Source organism: Cervus elaphus, chromosome 13, assembly GCF_910594005.1.
Source record: "Cervus elaphus chromosome 13, mCerEla1.1, whole genome shotgun sequence".
Lineage (NCBI taxonomy): Eukaryota > Metazoa > Chordata > Mammalia > Artiodactyla > Cervidae > Cervus > Cervus elaphus.
In genome coordinates, this window is record NC_057827.1 from 57,547,439 (window position 1) to 57,563,932 (window position 16,494).

General features: G+C 43.4%; 3 protein-coding genes across 3 annotated transcripts in view; 2 read left to right on the top strand and 1 right to left on the bottom strand.

Moving 5' to 3' along the window:
- Positions 1–15,558, bottom strand: CATSPER2 (cation channel sperm associated 2). The gene is made up of 13 exons (XM_043922273.1): positions 15,480–15,558; positions 14,653–14,799; positions 13,743–13,916; positions 13,073–13,141; positions 8,218–8,390; positions 7,556–7,711; positions 7,159–7,283; positions 5,600–5,778; positions 5,298–5,397; positions 4,918–4,974; positions 2,030–2,238; positions 1,495–1,662; positions 1–134 (listed from the first exon to the last, which is right to left on the bottom strand). Exons 2-13 carry the CDS (start codon positions 14,795–14,797, stop codon positions 103–105), a joined length of 1,587 nt encoding a protein of 528 aa, XP_043778208.1. The 5' UTR covers positions 14,798–14,799; positions 15,480–15,558; the 3' UTR covers positions 1–102.
- Positions 14,985–15,714, top strand: LOC122706805 (vegetative cell wall protein gp1-like). The gene is made up of 2 exons (XM_043922281.1): positions 14,985–15,098; positions 15,320–15,714. The coding sequence occupies exons 1-2, from the start codon at positions 15,020–15,022 to the stop codon at positions 15,712–15,714; spliced, it is 474 nt and encodes a 157-aa protein (XP_043778216.1). The 5' UTR covers positions 14,985–15,019.
- Positions 15,644–16,494, top strand: part of PDIA3 (protein disulfide isomerase family A member 3) — a 19,226-nt gene continuing 18,375 nt past the window's right edge. Inside the window, exon 1 of the mRNA XM_043922274.1 lies at positions 15,644–15,966. Within this exon, the coding sequence (XP_043778209.1) occupies positions 15,800–15,966 (167 nt within the window). The 5' untranslated portion in view covers positions 15,644–15,799. The remainder of the gene's footprint in view (positions 15,967–16,494) is intronic.

Here is a 16,494-nt window from a genome sequence, read left to right on the forward strand (position 1 = left end):
TGCACAGTTATCAACAGGATTTATTAGACTTTGAATTCTACATTTCCAGCTATTTCCTTCCTTTATGTTGGCCAAAAATAGTGAAGCCATCCACTGTCAGCTTTACTTGTCTTCAAAGTTCATCAGTGCCTGCACTGTAAAGAAACAAATAGACTGTGAGGCTGGACACCTGAGAATATTCAGAACATACAAATGTGAAGATCCTGCTTCTCTGGGTTCTAGGTTCCTCCTCATTTTTACTAATCTTTACTCTAAATTAAGCTGTATGAGTCTGTCCTCTTGGCCACAGATGAATTAACCAGTATTTAAAGAAACCACCTTGCTACCTTTACCTCTCTTTCACCCTATTCTCCCCAGAACACATGGAGAGGCAAGGCCAGGACAACTGGAAAAATGCACCATTCTGAAGTAGGCAAAACCTGTCTGACATCCTGCTCTCAATTCCATATTTCATTGTTACAAATTCCTCTTATTGCTCTCCTGTGCCCACCTCTGGGGGGCACATTCCTCTTCCCCCATTGATATTTTCACTTTGGGTTGATTTTAGCCAGGTATTAGGAGGATAACACTAATCCATATTAAACTGTAAAAGTATAAAAATGCCCCTAACTCTTCTAGTTTTTGTATTTTTAGAGGAAAAATTCATTGATTCAAATTCATCTCCAGGTAGTGAAATCTCAAGTGAGAAATAAGGAAAGATAATTTTGAGCAGGTAGTTCTCAGCTTAAATCAAACTCTGCTATTTCAATCACATATTGTCTCTGTATCGGCTGACTCTAGAAAGGGCTGAAAGGAAGAGAATTCATAAATCTCTTGAGGACAGTGGGCTCTTGAGAGCTTTCTGCCAACTATCCAATCCTCACAGCTATCAAACTTGAGCCTGAGGCCCTTACTGCCTGCGTCTGAAAGGCGACCTTCAAAGAGAGGAAACACGCATTACAAAAGGGGGTGGGCTGCCCAAACAGAGCAAAAGCCCACCTTACTATGCTAATTCCCAATAGCTGGAACTGGATACTTTTCTCTTGGGAAATCAGCTCTCAGACATCACAAGATTTGAGTCCCCTACCAGGGAGATTCCCACGTGGCACAGTGGTAAAGAACCTGCCTGCCAATGCAGGAGGCACAAGAGACGTGGGTTTGACCCTTGGGTGGGGAAGATCCCCTGGAGAAGGGAATGGCAATCCACTCCGGTATTCTTGCCTGGGGAATCCCATGGACAGAGGAGGCTGGCGGGCTATGGTCCATGGGGTCACAAAGAGTCAGATACGACTTAGTGACTAAATAATAACCAGAGAAGCAGAGTTGCCAGGGCCTCACTAGGTTAGAAGAAATCAAGACACATGCCCAGAAAGTGATATGCCAAATGCTGAATTTGCCTTTTTTAGGTGTGAGGTAGAAATTCAGAGGCTGAGATGCCACAACAGTGAACATAGTCTGTCTCCCCAGTTATATATGCTGTTCTGATGAACTTAACTCCTAGCATCCATGGCATACCTGCAAACTCTTGTAACCGCTTACGCTCCTCCAGGTTATACTGAAGCTCTTCTAGCAACTCAAAATACCGGAAGAGTGAATCTCTAGGCCAGACAACACGTTCATCCTGATCCATGTCCATTAGCCCAGGCAGATTCTGGTGCACGTGAGTCTCCCAGTCCAGCTGACCTGGAGGGAGGAATGCTTCTTAAAAATGTATTGAGATTCATAGAAGTTGGATAAAAGCTGATAAATTCTATGGGGGTAGAGGTGGAGAAAGCAGGGATGAAAGAGGATGTGGGAAGGAAAGAAGGAAAAAATGTGTAGCACCAAGAAACCACTTTTACAGTAAACAAAGAAAGCCACACCATATTTTTAAAAACTGCAGCAGAATCACAGAGGAAATGAAGAGGTGTGAAGAAAGTAATCAAGGCCAGAACATCGGACTGGTGGAGAAAATGGGGAAATAACACACAGTGGGAGGACTCATTAAGATTTTGGGATGTCTCATGGAAAACAGGGGTCTGAATTCAACTGGAAGAAATCTTCTGCTTACCGATAGGGTCATAACATCTGGAGCTAGAAATAGACGAGCAGGAGGAAGATGAAGAGGAGGAAGAGAAGGAAGATGTAGACTTTCCCCTTTTGGACAAGGACTTTGTTATTGACTTAGATGCTTCTGAACCCTTTCTAGTGGCACTCTGTTTAGACTCTTGTTTAGAAGCTTCTGTTAAGTCTGAAGCTCTCTCTCGTTGACTGGCATCTCTGTAAGTGAAAAGGGAAATTTCATTACTTCAAATACATCTACACAATATAACTAGTTCTATCACTATTCTAGTCCTGGCCCTGGCCTAAAAGTAGAACTTAAAAGCAATGAGGCATCTCTGTTGTGGCATCTCAGCCTCTGAATTTCTACCTCACACCTAAAAAACTGCTGCCAAGATCTAAGCTTAAGTATATCTGACCTAAATTAACCAATGGGATGCACTTCTATTAGTGCTCTTCACTGCATAACTTCTGTGCTCAATCTTACCCAGGCTTTCACATTCCACACTCCACCTTATTTTTCAGAGTTTTAGCCCCACCCACAGCCCTTGGCCCTATGTCTATTACACCACAACTATGCCCCCTGCCCCCTCGATTCCATCTCATTATCAGAGGGACCGTGGGCTCAGGTCTTTATATCTTCTCCATTTACAGTTGCTCCTTTGGGGATCTCATCTCCTGAGTTTAAATGCCACCTAGATCCCTGGTGGCTCAGATGGTAAAGAATCGACATGCAGTGCAGGAGACCTGTGTTTGATCCCTGGATCAGAAAGATCCCCTGGAGAAGAGAATGGCTACCCACTCCAGTATCCTCACCTGGAGAATTCCATGGACAGAGGAGCCTGGCAGGCTACAGTCCATGGGGTCACATCAGACACGACTGAGTGACTAACACTTTCACTTCAGATGCAAATTTAAGCCCCTTGTCCAGATGTCACTCCTTAAACCAGACTTGAATATATAACTTTTACTCATGTAGAAAGCTTTAATGTCTAATGGACATCTTAAATCCAATAAAAACTAAACTCTTTTCCCACCAATCTTCCATTCACAGTCTTCCCCATCTCAGCTAACTGACCCTTCCTGCTCAGGTCAGAACTCTCATCCTTAATTCTTCTCTCATAACCTACATCCAACCCACCAAGGAATCCTGTTGATTCTACCTTCAAAATATATCTTTAAATATATATATATATATGTGTATATATATATATATATATATCTTTTCTCATTAGTATTGGTGCCACTCTGGCTTGAACCATCATCTCTTGCTTGGATAGCAGCATAGCCTAACTCATCTCTACACTTCTCTTCTTGTTCTTCTTACAGTCTATCATCAACACAGCAACCAGACTAATCCTTCTCTCTTTTGAAAATATTTATTTGGCTGCACTGGGTCTGAGTTACAGTGTGTGAACTTAGTTGCCCCAACACATGTGGGATCTTACTTCCCGGAGCAGGTATCAAACCTGTGTCCTCTGCATTGCAAGGTATATTCCTAACCACTGGACCACCAGGGAAGTCACCAGACTAACCCTTCTTAAACATAAGTCATTACATGTCGTTACTCTGCTATGTTCCCCTTTTCACCCAAAATCAAAGCCTAAGTCCTTACAGTGGTCCCCCCAACCCTATCAGGTCCCCATTGTCTTTCTGACCTCATCTCCTATCACTCTCCCCCCTGCTCACTCTGCTTCAGTCACAATAGTGTCCTTGCCATTTCTCAACCACCACCAGGCATGCTTCTTGTTTAGGACCCTGGTACTAGCTGTTTCCTCTGCCGATAACACTCCTCCCATAGATATCCACGTAGTAATGCCCTCACGTCCTTCCAGTCTTTGCTCAAATGTTACATTCTCAATAAGGCCACTCTATCTGTTTAAAATTAAAACCCATAATGAATCCCCACCCTATACTCCAGTCCCCCTTAACCTGTTCTACATTTTACTTTTCCATAATGCTTATCATATTTTTAAATTTTTTAATTGAAGTATAGTTGATTTGCAATGTTGGGTTAATTTCTGCTGAACATTGCGAATGTTATACTCAGTTATACACAAATATACTTTTTATATTAAATGCTTATCATATTTTAACATATTAATTTTCTTTCTAATACGTTCATTGTTTATTGTCTCTTTCCTCCTACTATTTTATATAAGTTCCAATGAGAACAGGCATTATTGTCTATTTTGTTCACTGATATGTTCCAAGCAACTAATAAGTATTCAATAATTATTAGTTGATGCATTTCTTCTTTTTCTTTCTGCTCTCTTGTCTACTGCTGAATATTCAAGGCTTTGAATAGCATCTGTTTCATGGAAGGTACTTTTACTAGTTTCCTATGGTTGTGATAACAAATTACCACAAACTTGGTAGCCTAAAACAACAGAAATTTATTTTCTCACAATTCTGGAAGCTGGAAATCTGAAATCAACATGTCAACAGGGCCATGCTCCCTTTGGAAGCTCAAGGACAGAAGGTTCCTTGCTTCTTCTAGCTTCTGGTAGTTGCCTGGCATCCACTGACTTCCTTTGGCTTATGGCTGCATCACTCCAATCTCTGTCTCTGTCTTGATAACTTCTTCTATTCTGTGTCTATGTCTTCTCTCCCATATCTTATGAGGCTCCTTGTCACTGGACTTATGGCCCACCTGGATAATCCAGGATGATCACATCTCAAGATCCTTAATTTATTTGCATCTGCAAAGACCCTTTTTCCAAATAAGGTTATGTTCACAGGTTCCGGGGGTTAAAACATGGACATATCTTCTTGGAGGCCACCGTTCAACCCGATACAATAAGTAGTTATTGAAGGAACAGAACCCTCTCTCAAAGCCAATCTTCACCTTTGGTTTTCTACCACTTTCACAGGTGTGCATCCCACTTCACTCCTAACCTGGCATCCAGTTTGCTAATGCTTGACCTCTGTGCCTCAGGGATTAGGTTTTGTCTCCTGAAAAGAAAAAAAAAAAAAAAAGCAAAACAGTGAAGAGAGTTACACTGAAGCAGGAGGGTAGTAAGGAAAAAGAAGAATTCTGATCATTAAGTGAAGAAAACTGAGTAAGGAGAACAAGTTGTAGTATAGGAATGAAAAAGAGTGGGAAAGCCCTGAAAGTGGATAAAGAATCAGGCAGTATTTTAGAGCTGGGGAATTCTAACTCTGAGGCAAATCTGTCACACAGCAGGAAATGGGATGAAGGCCAAGGAGTAGAAATAGGGGGTGAGATCAGGAAACCCTCGAGAACTGAAGGTGTGTATGAAAACAAGACAGCAGACCTCTGGATGATCTGCCGCTTGAATATGTCAGCTTTGTACTGGACCTCCAGGTGTGTCATCTCCTCGTTCAGCTCATTCCTGATATTCTGGAAGTTAGTAACTGCCCCAAAGGGCCATTAGGAGTCGGAAGGCGGCGGTGAGACCGCTTGGGTGGGGAGAAACCAAGTGAAATATCCATTCCAGGGCCCACACTTTCCTGTTACATCAGATTCTCCTCCCTCTGTAATCCAGCAAACCTAGCTTTCACTCTAACTTCTTCCCAACCTCCCCCTCCCACCAAGTTTCACCTCTTCTATGCTTACCCATCATGGCTACTATGATATTTCGAAAGATAATGGAACCAAGTAACAACCAGAGGATGACATAGATGCTGCTGAAGGCGCGACTGACCTCAGGCACCTTCCAGGTGTCCTGAAGCAGTGCATACCAGTGATCCAGGGTGAAGAGAATGAACACGGTTACTATGGAATTCAGTAGGTCCCTAAAGGAAAAGGAGATGTGTGTACAGAGGGAGCTAATTCTCTACGAAACACTATCATTCATACTCTCACAGCAACATAAGAGCACTTCTTTGCAGTTTGCTCTGACTTCGGCTCCTTTTCTACCATACTCTTTTTTTTTTTAACCTAATCTTCAGTTTGAGATTGTTTTACTTGCTTTTCCCTTGTTATGAATAATCTATGAATATCTCTCAGTATTCCATCAGTGCCTGGGGCACAGTAGGTACTCAATACATAGGTATTAACTGAATGTTTAAAAATTGAATCACCAGGGAGTGGGGTTCAGGATGGGGAACACATGTACACCCATGGCTGATTCATGTGAATGTATGGCAAAAATCAGCACAATATTGTAAAGTAATTAGCCTCCAATTAAAATAAATAAATTTTTAAAAATTGAATCACCAACTACATATTATTTTTGCACATTCATTCTACACTGTCCTTCAGTGTAGTATGGACTTCACCTAGTAGAGTCACAAATTTAGCAAACATCATGCCTACTTGGTTTGCTGCATGAATTGATAGCCAAGTAAGTGGATGGATACGTGGCATAAACATGTGATTCCAGATAATGAATGATGATGAATATATCACAAAAGATCTCAGAAGATATCTAAATTTTCCCTGTTATCCCTCCATATACAAATTATTGAAAACATCAGAGCCTGAATAGAATGAATTCTATGACTTCCCTAAATCAATACTCTTACAAAACCACCTGTTAGTCTAAGATAGAGAAGTGCTGACAAGATTGAATTCCAATTCATAAATAACTTTGTCTCCTCTAAATCCAAATAGACTTTCTACTAGTAATCAGAGTTCTCTAGACAGAGATTACTAGGATTTTACTTTTGAAAGAGTGTAAGTATGTTCATGTGTAATTTCTACACTGAGAGATTGCAGTAAAACCAGTGACCAAGCTCGAGACTCATAGTAACATTTACTGATCACTAACAATGTGTGAAATGCTGTGTAAGTGCTTAAATAAATTACATCATTTATCCCTATACTCATGAAGTTATGTTACTTTTAATCCCATTTTTCAAAAGAGGTAACTGAAGCATAGAAACCAGGGCTTAACCACTGGAGTATACTGCTTTTTAAAGATAGTTGATGAGGGTAAGTTTGGATTTGCAAAACCCAGAGCAAACCAGGAACTAGCTGCCCTATTCTCAAAATTGGAGCCAATACCACTCACTATTCTTTGCTTTCTCTTTCCCTCTCCCTCCAGTGTTCTATTCCCATTTCTTACAACAGACTATACTTGTATTACTGCACTTTGGGTTCGCTTCCCAGTCTCATGTCCAGATTCTCTCCCCCACCCTCCAGGCTCCCCTCCGCCACCCAGTCCTGCCTACGAGAAGCACTCATGATACTCCAGGTCCTGGCGAGGTGAACGGGTATAATTCTCGAAGAAGTAGACACCAGCCACGGCAAAAATGTAGAAGAAGATGAGCAGCAACATCAGGAGGAAGGTCATGCTCTGAGGGCCATGACCTTGAGTCAGAGCTGGGCCAGACTAGGCTGATTGCCACCTGCAGCCCAGTCTGGCCCACCCTGCAAATCCCCCACCAGACCCTTGCTTCTAGCCTCAGCCCAGTCATCTCTTGAACACAGTGGCTTATCCCCAGCCCTTTCTCGTGGACATTTCACAGGGTCTCTTATTGCCTTCTTTCACCCACCCAGACTGTTTCATGTTATACCCCCATGCTTTTCCACTTTGCCCACTTGATAGAGCTGCAATAGTCAAATTACCTTGAGGGCCCTGACCAGGGCCAAAATGATGACTCGAACTTGATGGAATCGTGCAAAGAGTTTAAGAGACCTTAGCACCCGGCAGATCCTCAGCAACTGGAGCCATACAGGTTGGCTTGTTACCCCTGCCAGCACCACAATCTCAGGCATCAGGGACTGTAGGAAACACAGGTCGTGAGTAAAATATACCCCTCAAAGCACCCAGTACAGCTGCCCCTTTTTTATCTCTTCTTTTTCATAGTTCTTGGGTCATCATCCTTTGAATAGCATTTTCTGGGGACTGTTTCCTATTCAGTATCCCTATTAAAAATTACTTAAACTTTGCATTTCAACTTGCTCAGATGTAAAAAGGGGATAAATGCAGTGCTTATCTCATTGGATTACTGTGGAGCTCAAATGAAAAAAAAAAAAAAAAGCAAGTAAAACAGGATAGTTCCTGACATTTAATAAGTGCCTGATAGAAGTTATTGCTGAGGTTAATGTGATTAGATTCTTCCTTGCTTCTAATAACAATTCCTGCAATGCCTGACTTTTAGTTTTAGAGAAAAAACAACCAAAATAAGGAGGTTAGGTACATTTCTATTTGTTTCTTCCTATTCTGTAATTATCTTTTCTTGTCTCAGTCCAGTAAATTAATCTTCAGGATATCTATCTATCCTTACCAATACTGTGACCACAAAGTCAAAGACGTTCCAGGCATTCTTCCAGAAGAGGAAAAAGCTGGATAGCCACATAAGAAGGATCTCCAAGATGAAAACAAGCAAAATGAACCACGCTGCCACCTCCAGAGTCAGCTTCAGTGTCTCTAATCGGGTATTTGCAGATTCGAGCAATTCTGTGAGAACAGAGCAAAGGATGAGTAAAGCTTAAAGAAGGGGGAAGTTGAATGATAGAGAATGATTAGCAACTGCTAAAAAGCCACAGTTTTGCCCACTGCTATGCCATTTTTCTTTTGGAAAATGAAGGAGTTTGTCTCCTTAATACTGTTGTTGCTTCAACCTATGAAACAGAATTAATTGAACATGAAAAATAGCTTCAAGTCATCTCCTGTTGGTACTGGTACATGTTGACAGCTACAAGTTACTGCCTTCTCACTCTGGGGTCAGAAAATCACCAAGGAATTGCTTAACTACCGCCAATGCTGCCTGCTGCCCGTTGTTTGGTGTTACCAGAACACCAAACTTCACAAAGCAGCAATGGGCCGTCAGAAAAGAATGAAAATGTAGGGTCATGGTATGGAAAGTGTTTTATAACATATCTAGGCACAAGAAACCAAGTTCATGGGATGTATTAGGCTATAATAAGAAATTACCTGGTTATTTTTATTTATTTGGCTGTTATGAGTCTTCATTGGGGCACATGGGCAGCACACAGGCTTACCAGCACAGGTGTTTCTCTCTAGGTGTGGTGCATGGGTGGGTTTAGTCATGCAGGTGAGTTTACCAGCCTCTCAGCATGTGGGATCTTAGTTCCCTGACCAGGGACTGAACCTATGTCCCCTGTATTGGAAGGCAGAGCCTTAACCACTGGACCACCAGGAAAGTCCTTTTGTTAGTTTTAAAACTTTCCCTTTCTAGTTTGCCTAAAATTGATTTTATTCTGCAAACTGAATCCAAACTGAACCCTCTGTAGAACCTATTTGCTAACTTTGACTCCTTAACTCATCTTTCAACCCTCTTCACCTTTTCTATACACTTAATAGATGTATATCATTCTGTAGGAAAAAAAACATTAAGATCACATCACTCTTCTCTTTCACCCTTATCAAGAAGCTCTAGTTCTTGTTCACTATCTGTCACTAGAGTGGTATCATTGACAAATCTGAGGTTGTTGATATTTCTCCCAGAAGTCTTGATTCCAGTTTGTGATTCATCCAGCTCAGCATTTTGCATGATGTACTCTGCATATAGATTTATAATCAGAGTGACAATATACAGCCTTGTATTCCGTTACCAATTTGGAACCAGTCAGTTGTTGGGTTCTAACTGTTGCTTCTTGGCTGGCACACAGATTTCTACAGAGAGAGGTAAGGAAGTTACCTGTTTGTTGTGATCCACACAGTCAAAGATTTTAGCATAGTCAATGAAGCAGATGTTTTTCTGTAATTCCTTTGCTTTCTCTATGATCCAACAAATGTTGGCAATTTGATCTCTGATTCCTCTGCCTTTTCTAAACCCAGCTTGTAGATCTGGAAGTTCTTGGTTCACGTACTACTGAAACCTAGCTTGAAGGATTTTGAGTATCACCTTCCTAGCGTATGAAATGAGTGCAAATCTACTGTAGTTTAACATTCTTTGGCATTGCCCTTCTTTGGGATTTGAATAAAAATTGACCTTTTCCAGCTCTGAGGCCACTGCTGAGTTTTCCAAATTTGCGGACATATTGAGTGCATCACTTTAACAGCATCATCTTTTAGGATCTTAAATAGCTCAATTGGAATTCCATCACCTCCACTAGCTTTGTTGACTCAATATATAATGCCACATAAAAATTCATTTCTAGACAAATCATACACTTTCTTTTAAAAAAAAGCATGATCACTTATAAAATGGAAAAAGTATAAATTTACTCACATTTTATTATTAAAATTATATAACACTAAAATAAAATAGTAACATGTTACTCTAAAATATTATTTTTACTTCAGTTTATTTCTCCATATCACAGGAAAAAATATGATAAAATAAAATGATTATAATTACTAAGGAGGTTTTCAAAGTTATATATGTTTTCCTGGGAAACAAAGTCATAGGACAACAAAGATTGGGGAGCTTTGATCTAGAGAACTGTTACTTACATTACTATTTTTCTCCCTATCTCTAACAGTAATATTTATGATCTGGAAAACTGCTTTTAAAAATCTAAACAAAGTCTTAATGTTTATCACACAAATTAGTCTATTAAAAAAAAACTCTGTTGTCACAAATTATTTCCCTCTGCCAAATCCCTCCTGCCTTTCTATCATGCGTGCATGCTAAGTTGCTTCAGTCCTGTCCACTCTTTGCAACCCTATGGAATATAGCCCGCCAAGCTCCTCTGTCTGTCCATGAGATTCTCCAGGCAAGAATATTGGAGTGGGTTGCCATGCCCTCCTTGGGGATCTTCCCAACCCAGGGACTAAACCCTCATCTCTTATGTCTCCTGCATTGGCAGGCGGGTTCTTTCCACGAGAAGGTACCTAATGATCTTGCCGGGTGGTTGCCACACAGGCAGTCCACCCATCCTCTGGCACAATAATCATATTTCATATTCAGCTGTTTTACTAAAAAGAATGGTTAGTGTTCTTCTATTTTGGTTTGCCCATTAGATCCAAGGAATTCCATATATTTACTGCCCATTAGATCCAGGCAATCTCATATATTTACTTTATTCTAAGTCTATACCCCTAATCCTACAAGGTAAACACTTACCAATTATTATGATTAACGAGAAACAGGAAATGTGGGTAAAATCCTCACCACAGTGGGGAGGAAATAAAAGAGTTCAAATCATATAGTGTACTGGAGTTGGCCAATGATACCAATTACTGTTGTGTCTTAAAATACTTTTGACCTGACTGCATTGAAAGACTACTGTTAAGGTGGGAAACTTCCCCCAAATAGTGATGAAACAAGGAAGTGAGTACTTCTACTATCCTTTCTGAGTGGTTTGTTTGAGATGATAATCAAACGAGTTCATTGATTTTTCCAAATATTCTTTTGCTTTTAATACATTTCATAAAATTTATGACAGGTTTTAGAGTCATTTACTCTTTATGTCATTCTTCTGGCTCATCTAACATCTTAGTTGTACCTTTACATACATTGTGAGCTTTCTTATTTGTACTTAAATAATCTTTCTAAATCTACTTGTAAAAAGGTAAATGTTGGATCACCTGCTGATAGGCACTCAGTACCTCTATTAGGAGATTCATTATTAAAAAAAAAAAAACACAGTATGTCCCCTACACACAAACCTTCAAGTTGCAAACTTTCAAAGATGCCAATGTGCATTCACACATCCAATCACGTAAGTTAGTGCATGTGTCTGGTGTACACGGTCACGCGTGTGCATCGTCTACATGCAGTTGTGCTTTTGTGTACTTTACTGTACAGTACCACACAGAGTACAGTATCTTTATTTCAACACCAGGATGTCCAGAAGCAAGTGTAAAACAGCGGTGATGTAGCTGGTACTGCTAAGAGGCACCAGAAATTGGAGGTTCAGAGGAAGGAACAAAGAGAGACAAGAGAAAGAAGTTAACTGAAGAACCAGAGAGAGTCACAACGCAGGAAATGGCGAGGGGATTTTCTGTGAGATACTATTAGCTTTTGAGGCACAGAACCCGAACATAGAACAGTACACAAAAGGTTGCAGCAGCCGTTCAGAACACAATCCAGTGCCCCCGTGTCATCTGGGACAAGATTAAAAAAAAAAGAGCTATGACCCAGACATCACTGGATCGTTTCTTTCATGAGCCTAGATAGAAATGAATTCAGCAAGGAACCAGAACCTTTCAACACCTGCCGTCAACATCAGGCGTGAATGAAATTGCAGCTTGCCCTCCATCTCCTATTGTCGATGATGCTGAAGCTCTACCATCTCCCACCTCCTCTCCCTCCTCATCAGTACCTCTTCTTGCTTGGTCACTTGATGCCAACTCCTGTGTGCCAAATCTTGTAGTGTACCTTTCAAGGTACTGTACTGTGAGATTTAAAGTATTTTATTTTTTTCAGTTTTTAAATTTTTTAAAATTTATTTTTGGCTGTGCTGGGTCTTTGTTGCTGCCTGGCTTTCTCTAATTGTGATGAACAGGGATGCTTTCTAGTTGAGGTGTACAGGCTTCTTGCTGTGGTGGCTTCTCTTGTTGCAAAGCACAGGCTCTAGGGTACACAGGCTCCAGAGCACAGGCTCAATAGTTGTGGCACCCAGGATTGTTCCTCCATGGCATGTGGGAGCCTCCTGGATCACGGATGGAACCTGTGTCTCACGCGTTGCCAGATGGATTCTTTACCACTGCACATCAGGGAAGACCTTATTTGTTTTTTCTTTTTTTTAATTTTTATTTATTTTTTTTTTAATTTTTTTTATTATTATTTTTTTAATTTTTTTAATTTTTTTTCTTTACATATTATTTGTGTGAAAAGTATTATAAACCTATTACAGTGCGGTAGCACTATATAGCAGATGGTGTTAGTTGGGTACCTTGACTAATTTTGTTGGACTTATGAATACACTCTCGGAATGACTTGTTCATATGTAGAGGACTTCCTGTATTAGACTAAACTAACACAAGAAATACAGCTGGTTTTCCCATCCCCAATTCCTTAGGAGTCTACAACCCCTTCCTCTAAGTGTCTGGACTAACTTAGATTACTTTTGAGAGCCCTCCCAATGCTTCTAGGCCTTAGCAGTTGCACAAATCCAGAAGACTTAATATAATTGTCACTATCACAATTCAAATAACGTTCAAAAGTGTAAAATGATCAACTTGAAGGAAAAATGACTCCCATCCTTTCATTCAATGTGAGTTCTCACCTATTTCAACCATCAGCACAATTGTATTCAAAAAGATGAGGAAGATGATAAAGTTTCTGAATATAGGACCTGTCTTCTCTTAAGAAAACATACAGAATGAAGTTCTTTCTAATTTACACAGGTGACATAATTAGGGCAATAAAACCCTAATGAGAAGAAAATGGAGTTTGGGAAGGAAAAAATAAGTCCTTAGAGGGATGATGAGGCAAGAGAGAGTAAAATGGGATAAAAATGAGTGGCAAGAGGAACCTCCCTGGTGGTCCAGTGGTTAAGATTCTGCCTTCTAATGCAGGGGGTGTGGGTTCAATCCCTGGTCTGAGAACTAAGGTCCCACATGCCCTGGGGTATAACCAAAAATTAAAAAAAAAAACCAAAAAACTCTTGTTGGGGGTGGGGAGAATAGGAGAAAGGGATAGTTAGGGAGTTTGGGATCGACGTGTACACACTGTTACATTTAAAATGGACACCCAACAGGGACCTACCGCATAGCACAGGGAACTCTGCTCAATGTTTTGTGGCAGCCGGGATGGGGGCGGAGCTTGGGAGAGAATGGATATATGTATATGCATGGCTGAGTCCCTTTGCTGTCTGCTATCACAACACTGTCAACTGGCCATACTCCAATAAAAAATAAAGCTTTTTTAAAAAAATAAGTGGCATGAAAGGATACGCTCAAGGACCCATCCAGCCCATAAGGAAAGAGGTGGCCTCTTGCTGCATCGCACTCGAAGGGTGCTCATTAGCCTCTGGGCATGTGTAATCCGTTCTACATGACGAGGTTTTATGGAGAAGCGCACAAGCTGGTGTTGATCTCCCAACATAAGACTCTTCAGACGGGAAGAATCTACATCAAAAATAAAAGAGACAGTGGATAAATATAAAAAGAAATCTTTGGGAGTATCAAGAGCAGGTAGGGTTGGGGGGCAGGAACACTTGTTAAGTAATGGACTCCCCCCCACCCCCCGAGTATAAGGGCTTACCTTGCTGTTCCTTCACACAACAACTAATACTAGTTTGAAGTAAGAGCTAACCTATTGCTTATGACCAACACTGTTCATTCCCAAGATAAGTTACAGGTTCAACCCTCAAAGTTTTGTGTCCTTGGTAGAAATATCCAGGCCAGCCAGGACTACTAGCTATCCTAGGCCTGAAAACAAGGGACATAGTTCTATCTCCTGGATTCAGAGTTTTATTTATTAAGTCTTTATCAAGTTTGGTGTAACTTTTTAAAGCTGCAACCAAACCAATCTCCCCTGAATTTTCCACCCTTAAAATTTTCTCTGCTTCCTACTCTTTGGAGGGTGTGGTTACATGTGTGTGTGTGTGTGTTCAGTCACTCAGCTGTGTCCCACTCTTTGTGACCCCATGGACTGTAGCCCCCTGGGCTCCTCTGTCCCTGGGATTTTCCAAACAAGAATACTGGAGAGGGTTGCCATTTCTTCCTCCAGGAGATCTTCCCCACCCAGGGATGAAACCCGCATCTCCTGCATTGGCAGGCAGAATTCTTTACCACTTTGCCACCTGGGAAGGGTGTGGATGGGAGCCTTAAATGCATCTTAGTGAAGAAACAGGCTGCTGACCAAGTATCTCTCGGATGGTGTGCCGTGGCACAGCTTGGCTCAAGCCTTGGAGATGCTCGATGAGTGAGAAAGTATCAATGAGCCGGGAACGAATGGCATCAGCCCGGGGTAGTTGCATGTGTCCTGATGGGTGATAAGTGGGCATGTCTGTTAAGAAAATAAAAGAGTGTCATTTCATTTTTGGAGTTGCACCAAGACTTGGAGATTCTCTTCCCTTTCTCCCAAGGTCTTCGCCCTTAAGAAGACAAATACATTGTACTCAGACTCAAGGCCTTTTGAAACAAAAGGAGACGGGAGTCATTAAGGAATCTGCGTAGTTGACTAAGCGGCCAGGCGCCTTCACCCGTGTGACAGCATTTCTAGTTGAATGCAGCAGCCACAAAAGGTAGGAGTCCTGGGGTTGGACAAAGAGGAATTCAAGCACCACCTGGACCTGAAGGAGTCAGGTAATGCAATGAGTTGGGACAGAGGGAGGGCTCAGGGACAGCCCCCGAAAAGAAAAACCCAGTTCCACGAGGAATTGGGTAAAAGGCAACAGCCTGACATTTTGAAGATGTGTCCGATCCCAAACGTGACCACTTCAACGCGCTCCCTCGGGCGCCAGCTCCTTCTCTCAATTCCCGCTCCTGGGCCTCATCTCAGCCCAGGCTCTCTTCCGCCCACTCAGCCCTGACTTCAACTCCTCCGCCTCCGGTTCTGGAGCCCCCTGAGGTCGGCTCTCCGCAGGCGGGACGAACTCAGGGCCGGCTCCCAGCTCCGCAGCGCCACACGTCCGGCTCCCGCCCGGTCCCGCCCGGTCCCGGGTTCCGGCTGGCCCCCGGACCCACCCCCAGCAGCAGCCAGCGACCCGGGCCCCCCTTCGCAGCCCCGGTCGCCCCGGCGCTCGCCGCCTCGGCCCCGCCCCGCGCTCCGGCCACTCGGCGGTTACCAGCTGGTCCCGCCCGCCCGACGCAGGCGCCGCACAGCCAATCGGCGGCTGCCACACTGCGGCCCGAGCCGGGCTGGGGGGTTGGGACCTCCGGCTGCAGGTCCGCCTGGGCCAGACGCGCGATCGCAGGCTGAGGGTGCGTGGTCGCCGGCCCGGTCTCCGCAGTCCCCGCCGAGCCCCCGACCCTCCTGGCCGCCCCCCTCGCCTTACCTCGTCGCCATGCGCCTCCGCCGCCTACCGCTGTTCCCGGGCCTGGCGCTGCTCCTCGCCGCGGCCCGCCTCGCTGTTGCCTCCGATGTGCTGGAACTCACGGACGACAACTTCGAGAGTCGCATCACCGACACGGGCTCTTCGGGCCTCATGCTGGTCGAGTTCTTCGCCCCCTGGTGAGGCCAATCAGCCGGGGCGTCAGAGGGGCGGCCGGGTGGGCAGGGGGCGAAGGCGCGGGAACGGTTGGGCCTACGCAGCGTCGGCGCCCTCCATCATTCCGGAGAGCACGGCTGCGGCCGGCAGGTTTTCCGCCCACGGAGACCCGAGCTGCCTTGCCGAGAGCGGAGACGTCGGTGCTGATCCTCCTGGAAGCGAGAGCCGAGAAGGAGAAAGCGAAGGCCCCTCTCGCGCAGGGCCACATCCTTACCTCGGTGCTCCTGCCGCACTTCCTATTTGCAGAGGGTTTAACCACCCCCTCCCCCTCCACCCAGCTTCGATGGTATCTTTAGAGTTTCTGCGTGAGTCAGTGCTACTGTCTACAGACTAGGCTTCGCGAGACCTTATATTGAAAGCTAACGTTTCGCCAAATGCGGAGGCCCTGGGCCCCCAGGGTACTTCCTTTCTTCTTGCCCCAAGCAGCCGTTGGTATCTAGCCAAGGTCACTCAAGTGGCTGCAGAATGGTCACTTGTGCCTTCTTAAGGCA